Source organism: Eleginops maclovinus, chromosome 12 (genome assembly GCF_036324505.1).
Source record: "Eleginops maclovinus isolate JMC-PN-2008 ecotype Puerto Natales chromosome 12, JC_Emac_rtc_rv5, whole genome shotgun sequence".
Classification (NCBI taxonomy): Eukaryota; Metazoa; Chordata; class Actinopteri; order Perciformes; family Eleginopidae; genus Eleginops; species Eleginops maclovinus.
The window spans coordinates 23,056,007-23,081,369 of record NC_086360.1 but is presented as its reverse complement, the minus strand read 5'-3'; the positions used below and the strand labels follow the sequence as shown (position 1 = coordinate 23,081,369).

General features: G+C 40.9%; 1 protein-coding gene across 1 annotated transcript; it reads left to right on the top strand.

The window, feature by feature from the left end:
- The first annotated feature begins 359 nt into the window (after positions 1 to 359).
- On the top strand, positions 360 to 20,666 carry si:ch211-225b11.1 (uncharacterized protein LOC561694 homolog). Its single transcript, XM_063897033.1, has 14 exons — positions 360 to 862; positions 3,919 to 4,053; positions 7,793 to 8,003; positions 8,726 to 8,858; positions 9,114 to 9,248; positions 9,921 to 10,024; positions 11,673 to 11,797; positions 16,226 to 16,338; positions 16,850 to 16,990; positions 17,126 to 17,225; positions 17,380 to 17,480; positions 17,572 to 17,739; positions 18,542 to 20,576; positions 20,657 to 20,666. Exons 1-13 carry the CDS (start codon positions 649 to 651, stop codon positions 18,653 to 18,655), a joined length of 1,794 nt encoding a protein of 597 aa, XP_063753103.1. The 5' UTR covers positions 360 to 648; the 3' UTR covers positions 18,656 to 20,576; positions 20,657 to 20,666.
- The last annotated feature ends 4,697 nt before the right edge of the window (positions 20,667 to 25,363 follow it).

Below are 25,363 nucleotides of genomic sequence, written 5' to 3'. Positions count from 1 at the left end.
CTTAAGGAGATTATGTCCTATGCCTACAGGGTCCTGCAGAGCATATCTGAACATGTTTTGTCATGAAAGTCAAAAATAAATGTTGCAGACTCTTGCTTATGGTTATTTTTGGATTGTTTTATTCTATTAACGTATCGTCACTCGACCTCTTTAAGATTAATAACAGTAACTGAACTATGGCCGAGAGACTCATTATTGCCTTACCACCCCACAATCCCAATTATTTTTTGCAGCAAGGCTTTTATTTTGAAAAGAGGCGTGCCTTAAAACGTTTTACTGAACTGTAGCCAAAGCAACAATGCTGAAAAAAGACATCTGCAATTACATTATGTCACATAACATAAGTCTGTGTAGAGGAATACACGCGGTAGGGGACACACTTGCAAGTTGCAGGTCTTTGTGTTTGAGGCTAACCTTACTCACCGAATGGAGCATATTTTAGGCTTTCATTGAACTTACGAATCATTATTAAGTAGCAAGACTTTAGGAGACCTCATGTTCTGAATAGATCACCATAGATCTTTTTTTTTTTTACCGAGGGAAACTTGACTCCTCGGTTATATACAAGGAACGAGACCATTTTTCGGATGTCTGTCTAGCACAGCACCATCAGTGCTGTACTATTTATTTCCTCGCTAATTAGCCACGATGGATCTCGGTGCCGAACATTTACAGGTCCCCTCTGATGAGAGAGACTTTGCTCCAAAACCCTTAGATTTCAATGTGACCGGCAAGGAGAGTGCAGAGGCGCAGAGACCCACATGGAGCGGCCGGCTGGAGTTCATCCTGGCGTCGGTGGGGTACGCGGTAGGTCTGGGCAACATCTGGAGGTTCCCCTACCTGTGCTACAGGAGCGGTGGAGGTGAGACTTTCTATAATGGGTCGAGAATGTAGCATACCCTTGCAGAAGATGGCCTGACTGGTTGTGTCAGATTGATTGCTAATCCTAAAAATTAACATAACAGGGTGTGCAGGGACACAAAACAAGAAATGAGAAAGTTAGACCAACGAATGTAAAAGCAAAAACATTGTCTTTGTATTAAAATATAACTACATACATACATCATCATGATTCATAATAATAATAATAATAATAATAATAATAATAATAATAATAATAACCATATATAAATTATGTTCAAAAGTTCCTGTACTTACTGTTCTGACTAAAACAGTTTTTAGCTTTTTGTAATGCATAAACGAACATACTCTTTGTCCACATGCTCAGATGAACACTGATTCATTTGAGCTACATGACAGTTTTTTAATAGAATATCTGGCTCAGTCATAACCAGGCTTTAAACAACAGAAAGATGTATTTGTCTGGGTTGGTGTAACAGGACCCAAGTGCAGTAAAACAAAGGGAGGCAGGTATGGGTCCAAACAAAAGGCGAGCTTTATTCAAATGAACGCTACTATGAAACAAAGGAAAAACCTCACGTAACACTAACCAGGGGACACAGGGACACCAGGAACAGGAGCAGACAGACGGACGGACAGGAACAGGCAGGTAACATAGACTGGACCAGGTTGGAAACAACGACAACCCAACAAGGAACAAGAGTGGAACAGAGACTAAAATGACTAATTACACAGGGTTAATCACAAGAGAAGACACAGCTGGAGAGGGGAGGACAAACACAAGGGCAACAGGTGCACAATAGCTGCCCATTGCTCCTAGCACTAGGATGGGTTAATTGCAGAGGACAAATTTCACTGTGTGTGCTCTGCTGTGTGCATGTATGTGACTAATAAAGAGGGTTTCATCCTCCGATTCTATATATTCTATATTATATAGATAGATATATACAGTGGCGGCTCCTGACAAATTTCTCAGGGGGGGCAAAAGTTGTGATGATGGCTAAGATGACCCATTCAATGGGTAAAATAATAATAAATAAAAGTCAGATAGCCAGCTTTACAGTGTCACATCTCATTGTTTAATTTGGTTTTCAACCACTAGATGCAACCCCAGACATAAAATATACAATACATTTGGTTCCACAATAAAACACACATTAACAGATAGTTTGTCATCTAATAGTTTGCCCTTGAAATCACTTTTAGCACAGTCTACAATTTATAGCCATCATGGATGCCATAGCAATAATCAAATCAAATTATACTATAATCAAAACTGTAATTAATCAAAATTTTCCAGAACATATTCCATTTACCACTATACAGTTTACAGGTTTAGTAAAGGTATAGAAAACCAACAGACCCAACAGGCATGACGCGCGCGCTGTACGTCCGAGCACGCATCAGTGCGTAACTGCGTATGACGAAATCACGTTAGGGCAAGCCCCCCCGGAGCCCATAGAAATGCATTGTATCGTTCGATTTTTGAAAAAACGAGTCTCAACATGTAAGTCTATGAGAGCGCCTGGGGCGATTTTCAATCTGACTGATATCGCCCCAAGGGGGCGGGGCTACTGGTTGGACAGTGACATCCAGGCTGCTGATTGTCGCAGCGATATTCAGGCTGCTGTTTGGACTATACTATTAAGACTTAGACCGGCAAAATAAACTCTTTTCTCTCTTTTTTTTTTTTTTTTTTTTTTTTTCGTTTGGCTTAAGGAGGGCGGTGCACTATCGCCCCCTATGGGCCAGCCGCCCCTGGATATATATCTATCTATATAATCAGGCACAGGAGGGAAACGCAGACAGGAAGTGAGACTAAACATGATACAAGAGGTGTAAACATTTCAAAATAAAACAGGAAACAACAGACACAAAACAAGGATCCTGACAGTATTGGCCCTGTTGGATATCAAATGGATCTCCAACACACTTTTATGTTGAAAGTAGGATAACATTGAAGCATATCTGTTTATCATGCGGGTGCTGAATTTTAATTTAAAGTCTTGTGTCATACAACTATCATTCCATCCATTCTGTATTAAAAAAAAACAACTGTCTTTAGCGGGCTGGAGTTGTCTTAGTATTAGTGATGCGCGGGTTAAGGATTTTTAACCCCCGCACCAACCCAACCCATCGTGACAGCCAATCCGCACCGCCCGACCCGCAAAATTACGCTCTGATTTTTTAACCCAACCCGACCCAACCCGCGAAAATGGGAGAAAAAAAAAAAAAAGATACCAGTGAGTTTACGTCGTGATTTGCCAAACGGTAGGCCTATTAACGAGGGGTTTTGCTCACAATTATGAGGAGATGCACGGCAGGCTATTATTTTCGCTAAACAAATGATTGACAGGAGGCATAGCTCGCAGCTTGCTGCTGCCTTCTGACGTGCTGCCTGTGTGCGGTGCATGAGACGGAGCGGGAAGAGAGGGAGAAAACCCCATTTTATCCTTACACAAAAGACAAGCATATGAACGGATAAATAACTATAATAGCTGGAATAATTGCGATGTTTACCCGACCCGCCCGCTACCCGCATTTTCCACGGAAAAAACAACCCGGCCCGCCCGACCCGCGGGCTAGCCCGCGGGTCGGGCGGGTTTTGGGCCAGCCCGCGCATCACTACTTAGTATTTATTGGCAAGGTAACCCCGCACAGGGTGCCATGTACGCTCTAGCCTAGAGCTCACATGTAGACATTCACACCTTTTCGTAAAAAATAGTCCCCCCCCCTGATTTGGACTGTGGGAAAAATTCAGCTCAGCATGCAATATGTGGCGGTGATTAAACAAGAGCTTCAGCACTTGATAGCCTTTATTTCCACTCAATTCACAGAAGCTTTGTAGTTAATCTACAAAGTTAGCCAACTTCTTTCAATTAAGAATTACTGTATTAATAATAGTTATTTAGATGTGAGTGTTAGTAGTCCACCTGAGAAAAAACAGCTGTGATTACATATTTACATCTTTAAAGAATCTTTGTTTTGTTTTTTAAACCAGTATTCAACTCATGCAAACCTGACCACATACTTTACATTTGTTTCCTTCTTTTGCAGGTGCCTTCTTGATTCCTTATCTTACCATGGTGCTCCTGTGTGGCCTTCCTCTGCTCTTCCTGGAGTTTTCTATTGGGCAGTTTACTCGATTAGGGCCAGTGCATGCTCTCGCCAGAATCTGTCCCTTGTTGAAAGGTGAGTGACTCTCCAGGCCAAAGGCTCCTCTCATGTGAGGGGATGAACATACGATTATTTTACTTCAGTTTCACATATTCAGACTTTGCTATTGAAGCATTTTCAACAATACAAATACATTATTTTTTTGTTTGTACCCAGTGTTAGACTTTTAAAAGAAAGTATCCTCTCTTACTTTTATAAAACCTTAGTGTACTCAGATAATATCAGTCACTTTATTAAGGATTGTTCATTGTTTTTTATTATCTGCATCATGAGAGTGGTATCTTTAACTATTCAAAATGTAATAGTAATATCCTATTTTAGATGGTACGCAATTTATTTTACTGCAACCCATTGTTAAGGGAATTAAAGCCCAAAAAGTAAATTATCAACCAGAGTAAACAAAGTAAAGTCAACGTTCCAGCTTTTTCAGTTCGGCATCCGATTTATAAATGGTATTACAGTTTGATCCTATCAACTGATCCAGGTAATTTTATAAAAAGCTAACATAATTGCATCAAGCTTGGGCAGAATAGGTCTGTGTCATGTTTGAGAAACAACGTGTTAGGCCAAATACATTAGGAAACCAAAAATAGGCAAAGAAGAGAGAGTAAACTGTAGCAGTTTATCTATATGTAACTTGCAGTCATGGTAGCTTGATAAGAAGTGTATTGCAACACTTAATATTATCAGCTTATCACCAGTTATTGTTAGGTTCACAAAACACACAGGTGCTGATTCACAGGTACATTCTGTACTACCAACAAGTAAACAGACAGCTGTTGTCTTTATTTACATTGGATCAAAGTTTGGAGTGGTGGAATGGATTCTTGTCTTTTTAAAGTTTGCAGACACCCCTTTACCCCCTCAAGTGATTCTGCCTGTTCAGAAAATAAAAACAGATATAGATTATCCTCCAACCTCCACAGTCTTAAAGCCCTTCTCTCCAGTTTAGGAAGCATTAAATAGTCACTTAAAGTAGCTGTGTCCTGCAGAGCATACATTACAGAAAATGATCATTTACTTTACAATAGTGGGATTTGTGTTCGCTCACCTGGCTTCTTCCTCACGTTCTTCCTCAAAAGCATTAACGGAGGATCAAGTTACAACAAAACTGCACAGTTGCCAGAAAAAGATTAAATGTGATGCTTGGACGGGCTGTTTCAGTAGTTTTATATTGATTAAACTTCACATAGGAGAGCAGTTTGATAACATTCGGTGATATTTGATGCCTGCCAATGAGGTCATGCCTTTAGTCCTTAATGTGGGTCTGTTTGTTTGGATATCTCAGAAACAAAACCAGATTTTATTGAAGGAAAGTTAGGTCATGTGTCAAGAAGGAAACTTCTAAATACACTTTTATCTGACGTACTTTTATACTTGTACTATACTAATGAGAGTACCTCGCACATTTGTTGTATAACTGATCAGTGTAGAGGACAGTGCTACATCTTTAAGGTGCTTTCTGTTATTTATTTTCTAATAGAATCTGCCTTTTTCTGTCTGTTAAATGAACTGTTTTCATATGTTGATGGATGGGAACTTGTCTAGAGAACATTTCAATCACTGCTGTTATCCCTGTCTATTTGTTTACCTTCAAATTCCAATTATACATCCTCTGGAATTGAATGAACATTGATTTATCGGAATGAAAATTAAGTGAAATATTGGTCATTGAATATGCTTTTTCTTTTTTTTTTTACAAATTCTGATAATAAGGCAAATCATGTGAATCAGAATTGTTGTGTAGGCAACATTTTGAATGAAGTGAAATGTGTGGACCCAAAGAGCATGGGCAGATAAACAAGAACCCAGCCATCAACAAACATCACTGGGTGTAAATTGAAAATGCTATATGCCTTGTTCTAACGTAACATTTTTCTCCATAGTTTTCTTATCTCCTTAAAGACAGAGATTGTCTACCCGGTCAAAACGTTTGGGTCCTCACTTGATTTATCGCTCATTTCTTCCTGGTTAATGCTCTGTGCTTAACAGGGGCCAAAAGCAGGTAGTTTTTCTCTGTATGTTCTTTTAATTGATTTCCATTTGCAACTCCCTGCAGTTTGCTGTGATGTACCTGTGATCCGTGATTTAGATGCACAGAAATATCTATCACAAATCAACAAAAATGTCTTACTTACTGCAGTATGCCTGATCGCAGCATTAAAATGTATGTTTCTTTTCTTGCCTCTACTTTTGTCACATTTGTCTCAGTGAGGGCATTTAGTGGACAGGTGAGGAATGACAGGGTAAGATTCATTGAGGGTAGCTCCTTCATATTCCCCCTGTTCGCTTTAATCTCTGACTTGTTTTGGAGTTCAGCTGATTTTTTGTTTTGAATGATTTCACCACTCAGAGTGTCTGGTGTACCAGTGGAGCAGTCAGCCATGAAAGCTGGATGTTAAAGTGAGAGAGGCAAACAGGCAATAACAAAGGAAGGAGCGCTTAACGTGAACCATGCACAGTGGATCTAGCTGATCCGAGAGCTCAGAGGGGTTTCCTTTGGTTCTTTCATTATGATGACACACAGTTGTTTTTCAGCCGCCTCTCTTACTATTTTACCAAATATTGACACTGGATTCAGTGGAGCCTGGCATTCCAGTCTACAACCTGTCGAAACATTGCTTTTATATACTGCTGGAAAACAGAGAGACATTTTAACTTTAGACAGTTTTGACATCAGCAGGGGGAAAACCTCTATCAGATCCAAATGACGAAGATAACAATAAAGGTCAAGATAACATGACGAAGTAATAATAGTTAATTAATTTGCAACTTTACCAAAGCAAAGTGTATTTGTAGCCGCGGATAGCAGCCAGATAAACTTAGCATGAAGACCGCTAGGGGAAACAAAGGTCGTGGCTCAAACCAAAACATGAAATTGAAAATGACCATCCCTTCTCACAGAGGGTTTGTGCCACTATTTCTTCACAAGAAGAAATCTCACAAGTAGGACATATAACGTGTATATTAACAAGCTTTTAAGGTGCGCGTAGAAAGATCTTTGGAAAGACAACAAACCTGGCTCTTTCCAGTCTTTTTGCTAAGCTAAACCAAACCATACAGGGAAGAGCAGTATCAGTAATCATTTTGTTCTGTCAGATAGGGTAAAAAGTAGTCCTTATTTCCAGAAATGTAAGTTTGACAGCAGCATCAAACAGTGAGGATAATCGATGCCTTTTTTGTGTTTAAAATGGTTCAGGAAAATTCAACCTGTCCACAGCCCACCACCGACATGTCTTTGACCAAAAATAATGAGCCCCTACCGGCCCTAGAAGTCGGGCTCTTAAGCTGAGTCATTGCTCTGAATGCTTCGTACACACAGCAAGCTGAAATCTGACACACAGCTCAGAACCACAGGTGTTAAAAGATTGAATAATTGACATGTGTTGCATGACTTTGATCCCACCTTTACCCAGTTGATCAAGAGCCCGTTATACTCACATGGTAGAATTACAGCGGGGAATTTCTAATCCATGGCTCCAGGAATGCCTTTTATTCGTGGCCGAGTTGGCTTGACTCTATCTTTTCCATCATAACCACAGATTAATGCGCAGTAGCCTACTCTGCTGTCAGTCTTAATGTGAGATGTAGACTGCATCCATCACTTTAACCCTGGACCCTTAATTAACACTATGACAGAGATTGCATAGCAGTTTTAGGAAGTGAAGTGTACACATTTTCCCCCACAGATGACTTTATTTCTGCCGAGTCGTGTCTCACTTTGTGTCCCCCCTCCATACGTGTCACTCTGCAGGTGTTGGTCTGGCCACAGTGGTCATTTCCTTTGTGTTCTCCACATACTACAATGTGCTCATCAGCTGGGCACTGTTTTATTTCTTCAACTCGTTTGAGGCGACCCTGCCCTGGACTTCCTGCAACAACACCTGGAACGTTGCCGAAAACTGTTCCAGTGGTTACCCCGGCAACACCAGCCACCTGCAGTCTGCCAGCCAACAGTTCTTCGAGTGAGGAGTATACTCTATTAAGTATATAGTGTTATATTTACACGATTCAGGGCAATGCTCAAGCTGTCCTTTTAACATCCACTGCAGGAAATAGCCGTCACTAAATGTTTTTCATAGAGGGTCCTTAAACAAGTTGAATCATGGCAGTCATGAATAGAAAAGGGAAACCCGTCCATCTGCCCAAAGACAAACAAACACACAGACTGACCACACACAGAACTATAGTCTTGATAATGGATGAATTAAGTTTAACAACAATAAAGACAAATTAATTTTTTAATAACATACAAGCAACAGTAGAGTAAGTTGAGTAGTAATAGATACACACAGGGAGTACAAAGGATTGGAAGTAAGCTGCTCAGAGATTACTGTGGTACTTTTTCCCCCAAAATGCCTGCTTTGTAAACTTTACTGTCTTTTTCGCAGGAAGTTTGAATCATTTTACCTATAGTGATCAATATAAGTGTCTTAGTGTTTAGCAATATGTGTTGTGTTTGTCTGTGCACTCTTCAATGGTGCAAAGTGTGGGGGCTAAAAAACGCTTCTACACCAATCAGGATTTAACAGCAACATTTAGTTGATAGTTGTTGGTTTGTATGCCATTTAAGCCCTGATGAAGGGTTACGGTGTCTTAACTAAGTTTACGTTATGTTTTCTTGAGCTTTTAGGATACAATAATAGGAATAACTTTATATTTTCAAATGTTTTTCTTTTTCTTCCAGTCACAGACTTCTGCAGAAAACTAATAGCATTGAAGAAAGTGGCGGCATGTGCTGGGAGCTCTTTGGCTATCTCATCTTCTCCTGGGTCATTGTGTATTTGTGCATATTTAAAGGAATAAAATCGACTGGCAAGGTCAGAACATTTACTAATGCACATGTGTATGTTGGGACTCTCTCAATTGTATTTTTAATCAAATTGATCTGTCCTTCTGATATTTGATCACAGTGTTTTCTTATAATTCAGCAATGTTGGGGGGATCATGAGGTTTATAGGAAAGGTGTTCATTTTCATGCTGATTACAGAGATATAGGTAACACAGGAACTAAACTGTTGCAACCAAACCCACACATTGATCATTTTCTGCTTCTTACTGTTTGTGTCACACAGGTTGTGTATTTCACTGCTGTTTTCCCGTACTTCATTCTGTTTGCCCTGCTCATAAACAATGTGCAGCTCCCTGGAGCCAAGAACGGTATCCTCTTCTTTGTGACACCGGTCTGGGGAAAACTGTTTGAAGTAAAGGTGAGACTCTTTTAATGAGTAAGTGAAACAAGTAATATGAACCATGAGACTTTGGTTACACATTGGCATCAGATTGTTGAAACCCACTTATAGTTAAATCAAAGTTCTTATTATTTGTTGATGTATCAAAATGCTTATTTACCCTTCCTGTGTTTGTCAGAGAGTGAGGAATTTAATGGAATTCCATACATTTTAGTTTTGATGTCTCTTTTTTCAGTAAATAGGCTTTTTTTCTTGTGATTGCTCAAGTTTTAAGCTTACCCAGAGCCAGAGGGAAGAGTTTGTTAAAGAGATTAATTTACTCAAGACGTGTTGGAACAAATTGATTTTGCTTTGAAGATTTTAGGGACACCTGCCAGATAGGCAAAGCAAAACTAGAACCAGAGAGGGAGCTTCATATCTCTTAGAATAATATGGTCCCTTACAAAACAACAACTTGATTACTTTGCTGAGTGAGAACAGCATAACTTATATATAGTTCTGTTATTGTTAAATACCATACATACATTTAAAGCATGACTTCCACTCTTGGATCTCTTATTCATTTTAAATTAATACATACACCAATCTGTTGTTCTTGAAACACCTAAACCCCTTTTTCTATAGGAGCTTTATCAAATATATGAAATTAAACTACACTTATCCTCATGCTCTTCTTTGTCTCTATCACAGGTTTGGGTAAATGCAGCGGCCCAGGTGTTTAACTCCATCGGAATAGCATTTGGCTCCATGATTTCCATGGCTAGTTACAACAAGTTCAACAACAACATCCTCAGGTAAATACTCTTTTGTACAACTCGTTTGTTTTTAGCTGTTCTTGTCAGGATCCTTATTTTGTGTCTGTTGTTTCCTGTTTTATGTTGAAATATTTTTGTTTCCAATCTGGTCATGTCCATGTTCTGTGCCTTTTCCCGTCTGTTACCTGCCTGTTCCTGTCCGTCCGTCTGTCTGCTCCTGTTCCTGGTGTCCCTGTATTAGTACAGCTTTAATTTGAATAAAGCTCGCCTTTTGTTTGGACCCATACCTGCCTCCCTTTGTTTTACTGCACTTGGGTCCTATTTCCCCAACCCAGACAGTTCTGTTTCTCAGACTATGAATATCCTCTTAATATCAACGTATTTTTGACTCTTATTGCTGCTCGCAGTGTACATATAGGGAAATAATCACACCCTTCCAAAAATACTGAACATAAATGCAGTAAATATTTACCACTTACCCCAAATCATTTTAGGACCACCCAAGAGTGTACTGTGAGTTAAAAGCTTTTTCCCAGCAGTTTTGCTCACTGCAGCAGAGGAACAAAGGACAAATTGTTTAGGAAAGAAGTTTCATCTTTGGTCTTTGCTTTCTATTTTGCTGTGGTTACCGAGTGACTTTCAGCTGCCCTTTGGAAAGTTCACTCCCTTGCTGCACAACTAAACTGACGTAATGTACGCTAGACCAGAGAGAAATTGAGAAAGTATGACAGGAAATGAGGCTATGCTAGTTTCATTTTAAAAAGAAGGTTGGTTTTATACAGTATAATAGTGCTAAAGCTTCTCTGCGGGATGTAGAAAACACACAATAAACCTTTTAATGCCCTACAGTTTGTACTTGCTGAGAAAATATTTCATTTCAATACTTCCTGCCAAACAGAGAGCTTGTTGATCCAACACAAAAGCCTCCTGATTTTCTGGGATACTGTAAACTGTACTGACTTAAAACTGAAGGACTTGATCTAGCTAGAGGACTGAAGTGCAAGGCTCTTGAACAGAAAAGTTCTTATCTTGCAAAAGTTGGTATGCGGGGAGTCAGACTGTATATCAGGCTAGGAGAAGATTGAGGTGAAACTTGGAAAGTACAGGACAAAAACATCAAATTATGCACCGGAAAAGCTGGTTGCTTAACAATATGCACACAGAGAAACTGGCCAAATCAGAATCAGAAATCCTTTATTAGTCCAACAGCGGGGAAATGTACAGTGTTGCAGCAAACAGAGGTATAGCAGGTAAAAAAAGAGGCATGCAATAATAAAAACTAACTTAAGTAATTAAATGTATGAGAAGAAAAGCACACATTAGATATAAAATAAGAAGGAAAATAAGTAGGTTAGTACACATCCTTGGCTAAAAATGACGAGCTGCAACTTCGGAACTTAGTGACAAATGTAATGTTAGGTGTTGAAAAATGAAAACACAGTTTTGGGATATTCATTACAATGTAGGTTTTTCAACTTGTTACTGAAAATTGATTAAATGCACTTAGCACGAGGGAAGGATAATGAGCGACAGGGAAGTTAATCATGGTAGCCGATTGCAGGAAGCGAAGTATTGGAAAGAGAAAAGCATATTTAAAATAAATGAATGGTGATAAATGAATGACATTTAAGAAAAATGACCTAGATAGCACACTAACATTCTGTATTTTCTCCTCTTTTGCTCCAAGGGATGCTTTGATTGTCGCGCTTACCAACTCATTAACTAGTATCCTGGCTGGGTTTGTGATCTTCTCAGCTATTGGCTACATGGCTCATATACATAACCTCCCGGTGGACAACATAGCTACGGATGGTAAGCATAAAGCCCGTAAAGAAAATCCCACCACACTCTCAAAGCTCTGTTTTATCATGGACTAAATGTTATGTACCTAAGATGTCAGCGTGTAACAGAAATAGAGGGACGCACAAATATATCCCAGCCTCTGTTTTCTTTTCATCCTCCTGGGATCATTTCTGTTCTCCCTTTAACGGAAAAATAAGGCAGAGATTTCAAGATCTGCACATCTGCTGTGAATGTTTAATGTAGGCAGGTCATTCAGGGACATTTAGTGGAAGTTTACAATTTCTTAAAGTGGTATCCTTCTGATTTTACTCATGGAGCTTAGTTTACACATCTTGAGGATTACTTCTCAGCCTGTTGTACAGTGTCCATCCATCCATCCATCTTCTGCTGCTTGTCCGTCAGGGTCGCGGAGGTAACAGCTCCGCGACAGCTACTTTCCTTTCCCTGGCCACATCAACCAGCTCTGACTGGGGGATTCCAAGGCGCTCCCAGGCCAGCGAAGAGATATAATCCCTCCACCTGGTCCTAGGTCTACCCCTCGGTCTCTTCCCAGCTGGACGTGCCTGGAAAACCTCCCTAGGGAGGTGCTCCCTAGGGAGCTGCTCCGATTCTCCGGCCCATCCCACGCTCCATTGTTCCCTCACTCGAGAACAAGACCCCAAGATACTTGAACTCCTTCACTTGGGGTAAGGCTTCATTCCCTACCTGGAGTGGACAGTCCATCGGTTTCCTGCTGAGAACCATGGCCTCAGATTTGGAGGTGCTGATCCTCATCCCAGCCGCTTCACACTCGGCCGCGAACCGATCCAGTGAGTGCTGAAGGTCACAGACCGATGAAGCCATTAGGACCACATCATCTGCAAAAAGCAGTGGTGCAATCCTTAGCCCAACGAACTGCAGACCCCCTCCCCCACGACTACGCCTCGAAATCCTGTCCATGAATATCACAAACAGGATTGGTGACAAAGCGCAGCCCTGGCGGAGGCCAACCCTCACCGGAAATCGGTCCGACGTGCAGCCGAGGAGCCGGACACAGCTCTCGCTTTGAGAGTACAGAGATTGGATGGCCCTAAGTAGAGACCCCCTCACCCCATACTCCCGCAGCACCTCCCACAGTATCTCCCTGGGAACCCGGTCATACGCCTTCTCCAAATCCACAAAACACATAGACCGGATGAGCGTACTCCCAGGCCCCCTCCAGGATCCTTGCGAGAGTGAAAAGCTGGTCCGTCGTTCCACGACCAGGAGGAAAACCGCATTGTTCCTCTTCAATCTGAGGTTCGACAATCGGCCAAACCCTCCTTTCCAGCACCTTAGAGTAAACTTTCCCGGGGAGGCTGAGTAATGTGATGCCTCTGTAATTGGCACACACCCTCTGATCCTCCTTTTTAAAAAGAGGAACCACCATCCCGGTCTGCCACTCCTTCGGTTTCCGACTTCCACGCAATGTTGATGAGACGTGTCAACCATGACAGTCCCTCAACACCCAGAGCCTTCAGCATTTCTGGGCGGATCTCATCCACCCCCGGGGCTTTGCCACTGTGGAGCTGTTTAACTACCTCAGTGACTTCCCCCGTGAGATTGGAATTGATCCCCCTTCATACTCCAGCTCCGCCTCTAACATAGAGTGCGGAGTTGTCGGATTCAGGAGTTCCTCAAAGTGTTTCTTCCACCGCCCTAACACACTATCAGTTGAGGTCAACAGCGTCCCATCCTTACTGTACACAGCTTGGATGGTTCCCTGCTTCCCCTTCCTGAGGTGTCGGACGGTTTTCCAGAACAACTTTGGTGCCGAACGAAAGTCCTTCTCCATGGCTTCTCCGAACTTCTCCCACACCCACTGCTTTGCCTCGGCCACGGCTGAGGCTGCTGCCCTTTGGGCCTGTCGATACCTTGCAACTGCGTCAGGAGTACCCAGGGATAACATATCCCGGAAGGCCTCCTTCTTCAGTCGGACGGCTTCCCTGACCACCGGTGTCCACCACGAGGTTCGAGGGTTACCGCCCCTTGAGGCACCTAAGACCTTGAGACCACAGCTCCCCGACACAACCTCGGTAATAGAGGCTTTGAACACCGCCCACTCTGGTTCAATGTCCCCAGCCTCCACAGGGATGCCTGAAAAGCTCCGCCGGAGGTGTGAGTTGAAGGCCTCCTAGACTTGGGACTCCTCCAGACGTTCCCAGTTCACCCGCACTACACGTTTGGGCTTTTTTGACATTCCACGTCCCTAAAGCCAGCTTCTGTCGCCTGAGTCTGGTCCGTCGAGACCCTCTGCTTTCACTGCCACCCTTCTGGCAGCGCACCCGACCCCATCGTTGTTTCCCGTAGGTGGTGGGCCCACGGGACGGAGAAGCGGAGGTGTTGCCCACATTTCTTTTTTCGGGCTGTGCCCGGCCGGGCACCGTGGCAAGCCCGGCCACCAGATGCTCGCGGACGAGTCCTCCTTCTGGGCCTGGCTCCAGAAGGGGACCCCGGGCTTCCTCCGGGCCGGGTATCTTTGGTATTTGCCATGGGAGACCCTAACAGGAACACAAGGTTCCAGACAACACAGCCCCCAGGTTCATCGGGGCACACAAACCTCTCCACCACGATAAGGTGCTGGTTCTCGGAAAGGCACAGTGTTGTTGTACAGTGTGTTTAATAATAACAACAACTTTGTAATGAAACACACGTTAAGGTTGTATTTTGGGAGTGACAGAATCCAGTGTTGTTGAGTATGACATCGAATAGTGACTGAAGAAAGGATATTTGAATCTGTATCTTGTTTATTTTACTCTCAAAACAACATCCTTTAACACTACACTCCCCTTCCACTGACTCACAAGGCTGCATGTCAAGATAAGATGATTTTGCACATGATGCCCCTGCGTGTATGTCGCGTGCATGTCCTATAGTGACATATTTATCTCTTAGGTCCCCTATTCTACTCTTTTTCTCTGATACATACAACACATGTCTCTGAAGTGTTCGTAAAAACCAAACAGATCATGCATTGTAGCATGCCACAATCCCCTCTGTTTAAGCCCTGTTTCAAAAGTGCTGATGCTGTATCTGTAGCTTTAAATCCAAATGAGCTGCTGCTGGCCACACTCCCCTGCGAGATGTTTGATGATTCAGGTGATAAGGTGGGCGGATAGTTGCACAACCCAAAAAAAACATGGTGACGTCACAAAGTGGCCCAAATCTGATCAGCTCATTTTGAGACACATGTTTAAATGGATCAGGACATAAAGAGAGAATCTTCTTTCCTGAAACTTTCTGAATCTCATCAGACACATGTTTATGTATAAATGACATGAAAAAGTGTATTTTGCATCAAAGGTGACCTTTAACCAATCATATCATGAAAAGATAATGAATTTAACCACACAATGAAATGGGAGGTGGTTTTGCTTCAGTAACCACATCTTCAGATAACATCGGAGCAGGGTTTTAGTCGGGGCATGAGGTAATCAAAACAATGTATTACTCTAATTGCTCTGTTGTCTAATGACTACTACCCGATCTGACCGCACTCGGCCTTCCTTTAGGAGCCGTAACTCAAACCATCATTCATTCTTTATAACCATAGAGTGTGAAACAGTATTGTTTGGCCTTGTCCTTGAATGAAATAGTATGCCGAGTTGCTCTTTAACACCTCATGCCTGGTGCCGAGTCTGAGTGAACTAGTGTTACAACATACCAGTAAAAATTAAACTTCTTTTTTTTTCTCTCCAAATTTCACTTTTTTCCAGCGACTTTTCTGGAATTTCTGGACTTTTTTTCATAAATTTAGACTTTTAAGAATGTCCCACTATTTCCTCGTTATTGTAACTCCTTCTTCATGTGGCCCTAATAATGTTCTTTTAAAAATTCACACTTTTCTCCCAATTTAGTTTCCTTTCTATTTTTTTTTCAAAGTTCTGATTTTCTGAAAAAAGTGATGATTTTGAAGAAATAGTGGGAAATTCAAAAAATCCCAAATTTGGAAAAAAATCTGAAGTTTGAAAAGAAAATCAAAAGGAAAAAAAATTGGGAGACAAAGAAATGTTTTTAGAAGAGTTTCTCATTATCATTTTGCAGGTTTTTAATAAAATCTTTATTTAAACTTCACATAGTGACCTTTAATAGCATCAAGCTTAGTTTGTTTACACAAAACAATAGCTGAAATTAAGCTGCACAGGTGTCATTAAAGAAAAGTGAGGGCTTCACGGATCCCCCATACTGAAATGTCGCTTCTTTACTTTATTAGGAATTAATTGCTGTAAGTTTATGTACTTGCAGGATGTTTTCTGTTCATGATTTGTGTTATCCTTCTGGCTTATTGTATGTGTTCTTGGAAAGGAAATGTAATGTATTGCAATGGAAATATTTAGCTCATGTAATTAGCCAGTTTGCTTATCTTAGCATGTAAACTGGGGGCTACGTCTAGCTTGGCTGAACTGTGTTACGTTTCAGGTCCTGGCTTGGTGTTTGTTGTGTACCCTGAAGTCCTCTCCACTATGCCCGTCTGTCAGCTGTGGGCTCCTCTGTTCTTCTTCATGCTGCTGTGTCTGGGCTTGGACAGCCAGGTGAACATCTCTCACACACTCACATAAACACAGTGGCCCGACTTCAGTTTTTAGGGAAGAAGGCAATTTGTGGGGTAATAGCGCAATGTTGCACATTCAGGTTGACTGTTTGTCAGTGACTGCTTACCCAACTGGGTCCACCCTTTGGCCATAGAGAGGGCAAAGAATAATCATTTACAATTTGAAAGTTTATTTAACTAAACCTAACAGGGAATCTGACTTTTGAACTATTTCCTCCTTTGCAAGATCAGAAGAGGTAATGACTGATGTTGCAGGATTATTTGAAGTTTATTTAGGATTTAAAATGTTCAAATATAGCCTGCAGTTTTAAGGTGATTGATATATTTTCGTTGTTAATCTATTTTGTAGTTACACAGACGTATAAGTGCACCCCCAAAAATACATGGTAGAATTACTTTAATTCAAAACATGACCAGAGGAAAACACCTTTCACACAGTAACTGGCATTACCATTTTAAAACGCAGCTTTTGCTTTTTCTCTGTGCCACAGTTCGCCACAGTTGAGGTGGCTATCACGTTCATAAAAGATGAGTTTGGCCCCCAAGTTCTGCGTTTCATAAAGAGAGAAGAGCTGCTGACCCTGGCTGTGTGCATCGTTGGCTTCACCCTGGGGATTCCTCATGTGACCAAGGTACTTTATGTGACAGCTAAACCTCTTTTACTCCTTAGTGAACCATATCTAAGGATGTTTGGTCGCGATGTGGTAACAGATCAGTTACAGTTTGGTCAAGTTGGTCTTCCTCTTCCTCTTCTCCTTCCTGCACAGGGAGGTATCTACGTGTTTCAGCTGATGGACCACTACACGGCTGTGGTCTCCCTCGTGTTCTTGGCTTTCTTCGAAGTAGTCGCCGTCTGCTGGATCTTTGGTAAGATTGTGTTATTTGGACGCTTTGTTTACATTTCCAAGCCAACAGGATCTGCCTTGGCTGGTTATTTATTCAACTGAATTCTTATATATGTTCACACCAGGAAGAAATCTGAACTAGTTATCTCAATCGTTTGATCATCCTTTTCCATCAGGAGTCCCACGTATCTCCTTGATGATCAGGAGGATGCAGGGAAAAACTCCAAACATCTACTTTTGTGTCTGCTGGTGGCTGCTCTGCCCGCTATTGGTTCTGGTGAGGGTTGAAGAAGATTATCTGTGTGTAATATCATTAATGATGGTTATTCGATAAATGTTTTAAGACTGTCTTTTTTCCCCTTACATAGTGTATACTGATCTCCAGCATTGTCCAGTACACTCCTGCTCACTATGGGAAGTACTACTATCCGGGTTGGGCTGAAGGCGTGGGCTGGGGGGTCTCTCTGGTCTCCATTGTGTGGATCCCACTTGGAGCCATTCAAGAGATCTACAGCAACAAAGGTTCACTTCTTCAGGTAAGTGAAAGAGTCATTATTCAGACAAATGAATGAATGATTAGCTCTTTAAAGGTTCCTCTGACATCCAAGGTTAAGCTAGACTAAATGTTTGAGACTCTGTTAGGCACAGCGCAATGTACAATGATATCGTGCTGTTGATTTAAGTTTAAGGCTTACCATCTCAGCGTGCAACGTTTGTTAATTGACACGAAACACAAAGTAAAGCTGAGGCGGATGTGAATGTTCAATGTCATAGTTCATAATTTAGTCAAAAGCAAAGTGTGTAATTAAATAGTGTGATGACTACAATTCATCCTGAGTACATGTGTGTACCATCATTTATATTTAACAATCAATCCAGTAGTTGATAAAATAACACCCTTACAAAGTGATGGATCATCAGACCAACATTTCCATTCATACAGTACCAACAGGGGCTAACAAACAGGAGATATCAGTGTGTTTTTTTGCAGATAAAACCAGGTCCTCTGTGTATTACACCGGAACATAATAGTAGTCAGGTATTTGCAGACCATGCAGGCTCCAAGGAAAAACAATGAAAAATGGAGATCATTTTCAATCTAAACACATGGTAACATGCACCAGAATGCAGGAAATTGCATCTACTTCTTTCAAAATGTTCTGGGGAAGGACCCCCAGATCCCCCGCTAAAATGTGTCCGCCCCACACTCAAAATGCTGCTGACGCCCTTGCTTATGACTTTACCAAACAAACTGATCTACTTATAATTTCAATGAGTGGGCTTAAGAACATTTCCTCAAAGGTTTGTTTCTAACACGGTGCCTTCTCTTCCCCTCAGAGAGTTAAAACAGCTATGATTACCAAACTAGATCTGGATGTTGACTATGCCCTGACGGAAAAACTGAAGATTGACAACCTGGCGTCTGACAACTTGATAACGTCAGTGGCATGACAAGGAATGAAACTGTGCCTTTGTTTATAGACATACCAAACTCTGTGTTAGGGCTTCTAGTGATGGCATATTTACACTGTCATACACCATCTTTATGTTTGTCGTAACGTTACAATGTAATCCTATTTGTTTTACCAAATGACTAAAACTTGACTGTACCTTTTGTACATTTGTAGAACTTTTAAAAACTGAAGCTGCATTTGACTTCAAAAGCACATACGGCCTCCGTTGTAGCTTGTACAGAGTGAAGAAGGAAACAGATTTGAAAAGAGATTGGATATTTTGAACACCAGGTAAAGATTCATTTATTTGATTTAGTTATGAGCGATCGTTTGCCCTGTCCAGATGATACAGGGGTTGATTCCAACCAAAGATTGACCCTTAAATTATTATATCCTCCCCTTTATTTGATAAATCAGTAAAAAAAAAGCTAGGTTTATATTTGTGTTGTGGTGGTGTTTTATCTTGCAATAAGATTCAATTAATGATCAATGTTGGAGTCATTTAGAGGCTTTCTAACTTTTCTTAGCTGATTACATATAAAGAGTCCTCAAGGCCTGTCCTGTTTGAACGTGTTCTAGAAATTAAGCAGAGAATGTAAGCCTTATTTGGCCTTCATGTTATCTTTTTGGCCTTAAAATCCATAACATATTGCTATTGTGTTGTTAAATGTAGAGTTCAGACTATCTTTATCTGCTTAAAAAGTTGAGAAAGTTCAGCATTTGCTAGGTATTCTGATTTTGGTGAACAGCTCCTGAAGTAGCGAAGAAAAAACTATTCAAAATAAAAGTTAGAAATAACATCTCCAGCTGTTAGCAGCTGAACATGTGCTGTTATCCCCAAAACATAACAGGAAAAGGTAAATGGATATATTGACTGTTACCCTTTAACAAGGTGTAAAGTGTTCCATTTACATGCACATCATGTTCCAGCTGCTGGTGCAAGCTTGCAGACATTTTAACTTTGAGAATGTCTTTAGTTGGACCTAAGACTGGAGTTCAGGACATGTTGAGCCTCTCAAGCCTGAACTACGACACACATAGCATCTCAGCCTGAAGAGATGGAGATTAAGACACGAAGGTGTTTGAATATATTTATGCATTTTAACTTAACAGTGCCTAAACTGCCTTCACAAAAAATGGCAAACCTTAAACTCACATAAGTTGAAAGGTTTAAATAGAAACCAAAAGCATAAACAGAACAAGTATTCTCTCAGAAACCCTGAATTGAATTTTTTCTAATGCAATTTGCTGCAAATCTCCGGGAGTCTCACTTGTTGGCAGCAAGTTAATGTTATGAGTACTGAGCTCAAAGGAGAGTGAATCTGTCCTGGGATTTTGTCTACAGATTGATAAATGAGTTTCAATTATTTTTCCGCCGTGCGTGTGACATATTTTAATTATCTTTAATCAGGCAACTCACAAGAGTTTTAGAGAGAAGTGGTGCCTTTGATCTGCTTTCACAAAGCTGAACCGGGCTGAGTTCACTTTGGTGGATACATCATTTATTTCACCTCAAGCTTTAACTTTATTTTTTTCTTCAAATGATTGACCACCTGTCTTGTTGTCTGGGAAGCGTTTAAAGGGAGTTTGAACCAGATCAACTGAATGAAAAAAGGGTTTAGTCAGTGTTGGAAGGGTACGCTTTGGGTAATATATAAAGTAGATGTCTTATCTCAACTGGAAATAGAGCCCTGCATTGTGCTCTTGGCCTTTCCAGTCGTAATAGATAGCTTATCAAACTAACCCTCATCAGGAGTGCCTTTCAGTCAGACAACTCACGTGTTTCATTATTATGTTTATTTGAAACAGTATATAGTTTGAGTTTGGCGTCTAGGCTCGGGCCTCATCACTCCACATATTACATATTAGCATAGAACATTGAGTGATGATTAGATAAATAACCCCCGCGACTGCAGGTGGTGCTGGGGAGGAAGCTGGGGTGGTGGTGGGGAGCAAGCTGGGGTGGTGCTGGGGACGAAGCTGGGGTGGTGGTGGGGAGGAAGCTGGGGTGGTGGTGGAGACGAAGCTGGGGTGGTGGTGGGGAGGAACTGGGGTGGTGGTGGGGCAGGCGAGTAACTCCAAAATGAAAGCAGCAGCAGCAGCAGCAGCAGCAGCAGCAGCGAGGTGAACGCATTAGCAGCGTGGAAACAGCAGTAGTAGCAACAGCAGCATTAGCGAGGCTGAGGTAGGCAGATCCAACAGTTTAAATAGAGCGCCAGATCAGGAGACTATGTTTGGTTGGTTGCAAGAGTGACGAGGGGCGTTATGTGCGAATGTATCATTGGTGCTCGAGTTGACTGCCTGAACTAGCTCGCAGGCTTCGCCCTATTTATCCAAAGTACTAAAAACATGCTCCAATAATAAATGCACTTGAATTAGATTTTTTAATAATGCAAGCAACAATTTTATATGCTATTTTCCAACAATGATGCGTGCATTTTTCAACTTGTTAACATGTTTTTGTTTCAACATTTGTGCAAGAAACTAATTTGGGATTAACAAGGTTTGGGAAATTGTACAAGGGAAGCATCTTGGAACTTAATGTTAAGTGCCTTTCATGAAAAAAGTGTTGCGTTTGGATGGTCTATATTGAATACAAAAACTTGATCTCTAATGTTGCATGTACATTCTGCTGCTGTTGTAAGCTGTATGAAATGTATTGTCCGTTAAAAGGTGCAAGGATGATTTAGGGGCACAACCCAATAGTGATAGAGTAGAGTGTTTAGATCTTGTTAAGAAAATTATGTGGGTGTGAGTAATTTGAAAAAAGGAGTTTGGCAGCCTGCGTTCATGATGTGCTTAATATGGTTGGTTTTTCCAACCCATAATCTCACTGATTTAGCTTCAGATGATCCTCTCACTCGATGTGACAGTGAGCATGCTGATCAGACTTGATGCAATAAAACTATATTTGTAAGGTGAGATTGGTTTTTTTCAAATGTGTTTTCTCATGTTTACATTAGTTGCACAAAATCCTACAAATCTCTGCCAAAATTCTCATTATTTTTCATGTAAATATGTTTTATTTCACTTACTGTTTTTGTTATGTCATTTGTACTATGCTGTTGCTCTGCTGATTTATGGTGCCTTAACATTTTGTTCAATAAAAAGTCTTCATTCTTGCTCTGGACTAAATGTATTATCTCTTTAATTTAAATACGACATGTATTGCACGTCTGTCCGTCCTGGGAGAGGGATCCCTCCTCTGTTGCTGTCCCCAATGTTTCTTCCATTTCCCCCCGTAACTTTTGGGTTTCATAGGAAGTTTTTCCTTGTCCGATGTGATGGTCCAAGGACAGAGGGTGTCGTATTCGTATTCATATTATGTACAAACTGTAAAGTCCACTGAGACAAATGTAAAAGTTGTGATATTGGGCACTATAAATAAACTTTGATTGATTGAATGAATGAATAACTGAGTAAATATCAGCGTCACCTGCGTCACTACCTCAGAGAGTCACTGGGTGGCAGCAGAACCGCAAACACAACCGTAACGAAACATCTATTGTGCTCTTGTGCCACATTCTGTACATCTTAAATCAATGATTTCATGATTGTTTGTACAGCTTTAAATTTGTGACAACATATTTCAGCACGTGGATAATTTAAGAACCACAAACACTGCTTTATTGCTTTGTTCATGCTGTTCTAGTGGTTGATTGTGTTTTTTATTTCTACTGTAATGCATGCATCATTGAATACAACATTTTAGAATGACTAAACATTTCCCTACATATTCTTGCCTTAACATGTTAAAAAAAAACTCTTATTACTACAGTTTGCTGCTGTTGTTGTAGTGTATGTATTGTATTTTAATAAATCCTGTTGGCAATCGTACAGTAAGACATTCAAGATTCAAGATTCAAGAAGCTTTATTTATCCCGAGGGAAATTGAGGACCGTGCACTAAGGGGATTTATATTGAATTGGGTTAATGTTTTCCTTTAAACTGCCTACCAGCACCACCAGTTCATATACTTTCAGAACGGATGATCGTACTGGGAACTGAACCCTATCTACTGTCTCAGAGTGGTCAATGCACTGAGCTGCAGAGCCACTAAGAGTGTAAACGAGCAGAGCAGAGCCAGGATAAATGTGAATGCAGTGCTCCTAGGGCCGGGGAAATGAATCAGACCCCTTGTCATGGAGTGGTGCTGCAGCATCGCCCTTAGCACAACTGTACATTAATCTATACCTCCTTCCTGCTCCCTCATGACAGAACGGATCATGGGCCCTAAATTAGCACTGGGAGCGCTGGTTGATCAATAGCCAAAGACACTGCAGCTCAAGCGGCAGTAAATTAACGTTTATACGTGTTAGAGGGGTGGTGTTTTTTTAGCCTTAATGGGCAATGAAGGGGGAGATAGGTGTTACTCCTCTATGAGGGGTGTAAAGACATTTATGTGTGCCAGGTGAAGAAATGAACAAGTAGCTGCTCTTCACGTTGGAGCTGTTTCAGTCTGACTTTTCGTCAGTAGGAACAAATTGTGCATTGGTCCAGGAATCATCGCTGCTCCACAAAACAACTGTGCTTCAAAAAAGGGCAGAAACTGGGTTACTGTCTGGGAATAAACTTCTAGGGGCAACGTTTCCAATCCCTTGTGACAACTTAAGACTTCTTTGTCTCCCCTCCTCTAGTGTTCCTCTGTTTCTCCACGGTCTAATTTTGATACTTACTGGCTGTGTAGTTTCTTTTATAAGAAAATTGTATTAAGTTTGTTGAAAGCAATTACGTTAAGTTGAACCTATTAGTATTGCTTTCAACTAACCTAATACAGTTATGTGAAATTTGATGACATAATGCACTTAATTAAAGTCAACGTTTCAGTGTATGTGTGTATGTGTGCTGGTGTAAAGACGATCAACAAGCACAGATCAGGGTTGATAACATACTGCTTCTGGTCACATATACGACAACCAATGCTGGTAGTTTTCCCTCTTCATTAGCCTCTCCTTTCACATTCATGATGAGTTCGTCATGATGGTCCTTCACTGCAGCTGCTTTGGACTTTCCTCAAGCTCTTTAAGATCAGAATGTGAGGAGGATTACTATGAGGAAGACATAATGAAACCTGTTGTGCTTCTTGAGAATATTATAGCTGATGATTAAAGTTGGTGAAATGTGTCAGCTTCAAAAGTCACTCTTCAAAACACTTGTGTGTGTATGAAGTAAACTTGAAGATAACCAGACGTCATTTTATTGTCATAGCCTTACAGTTAACGTCTGTAAGAAGCTCACAAAGGCCACATTATTATGAACCGTAGCCTCCACTTTGCAAAATGCTTCACGCGTTAGGGCCAAAAAGGCAAAGGGGCTGTTAAACAAATACAGTTTTGATATCAAATGACATGAACAAACTCAATCACCAAAGTAAATGCCAGAACCATCTTAATGAGCTTTTAAATATTGTAAGAAATCTACACATATATGTAAATAACAGTTAAACTCACACAGATATTTATGTATAAACAATATCTGTATGTATAAATACATATACTCCTGTTGTCTGTGATTCCTTAATGGACATATCGTTGCACCTGCAATGCTCTTTAGAGATTTGCTCTCTTGTGTTTTATTCAACATTTATTTAGTTGCTCAATCTCTGGGTGGTCACAGTTATCTCTTGTGAGGAGCTGCAACAGTGTAAGGATATATGCAAAACAAAGGTTCAAAGGTTTGTATTAACATTGCAAAGAACGAGGACATAAACAGCTGTTGGCATGAATCCCAATGCTTGTGAATTAATTCAACGTTCATCATACGCTCAGTCTGTTCAAAGGTTTTACATGGCAGTCTGTACATTTAATGCACACAGGATTTGTCTGAGTAAGCATATTTGTTTATTTATGTTTTCCATTTCAACCCATTAAAATGCTAATCAGTGTATCTTGCAAACTATTCATATGCAGATAAGAGCTTCAGAGTTTTGGATGCTACAGTGTGCTGCTGCTTCATAGGTGCCATTGTTTAACTATAGGACTTTTAGGGAGCTTTCCTTTAGTCTAGTGTGGGTTGTGCATACATAACAAGTTAGTCCCTAAATAGAGCTCACCTCGTGCTGGTTATGGGGCCACAGCTCATGGTATAAGTTGGCCTCCCTCCCAAAGATAAACTGCTGTTTTACACGTACTGGGATACATTTGACTTTTCAGGAAACATGTACGTATGTTTGTCCCTACATTTCCCCTTTCAATGGTTTCAATGGATGTCATTTCTTTGAACCAATCGATTCTATCCATAATGTTTCACTTGTGGCAGATGTTGTTTTACTGTGTCTTTTTTAGTTGGTGATTTGGATTAATCGTAAATCGTCAAATAGTCCCATGACTGAGCTTGAGGCTGAATGTGCCCGAGTTTGAAATCATGTGCAGATATGAATGAATATACCTTGACTTCACATCCCAGGACTGATAGCTTCCCATATGATGTGAGGGATCTTGCTTTTCGCATGATGGAATTCAGAAGCTATTTTTTCTGATTTTGGATGAGGCTTGAATAGATGTTGTTGTATCCGCATACATATAAGGATCTTTTATCCCTCTCAATGTCTTATATGTTTTCTGTGTATCATAGCATTAAAGGCAATATTTCTCCTTGTCTGTGGGTGCAGGAACTGACTGCTTCTTCCATGCTAACCTAATGAGATTGCACAGAAATTGCTTTCATAAAGTTGGCAGGGTAGTGAATTTGGCCCTGGGGCTGATGA

Coding starts and splice junctions, on each gene's coding strand:
- si:ch211-225b11.1 (XM_063897033.1), top strand. CDS start 649: ATGGATCTCGGTGCCGAACATTTACAGGTCCCCTCTGATGAGAGAGAC. Junction 8,859..9,113: donor GAATAAAATCGACTGGCAAG/GTCAGAACATTT, acceptor TGTGTCACACAG/GTTGTGTATTTCACTGCTGT. Junction 17,740..18,541: donor ACAAAGGTTCACTTCTTCAG/GTAAGTGAAAGA, acceptor TCTTCCCCTCAG/AGAGTTAAAACAGCTATGAT.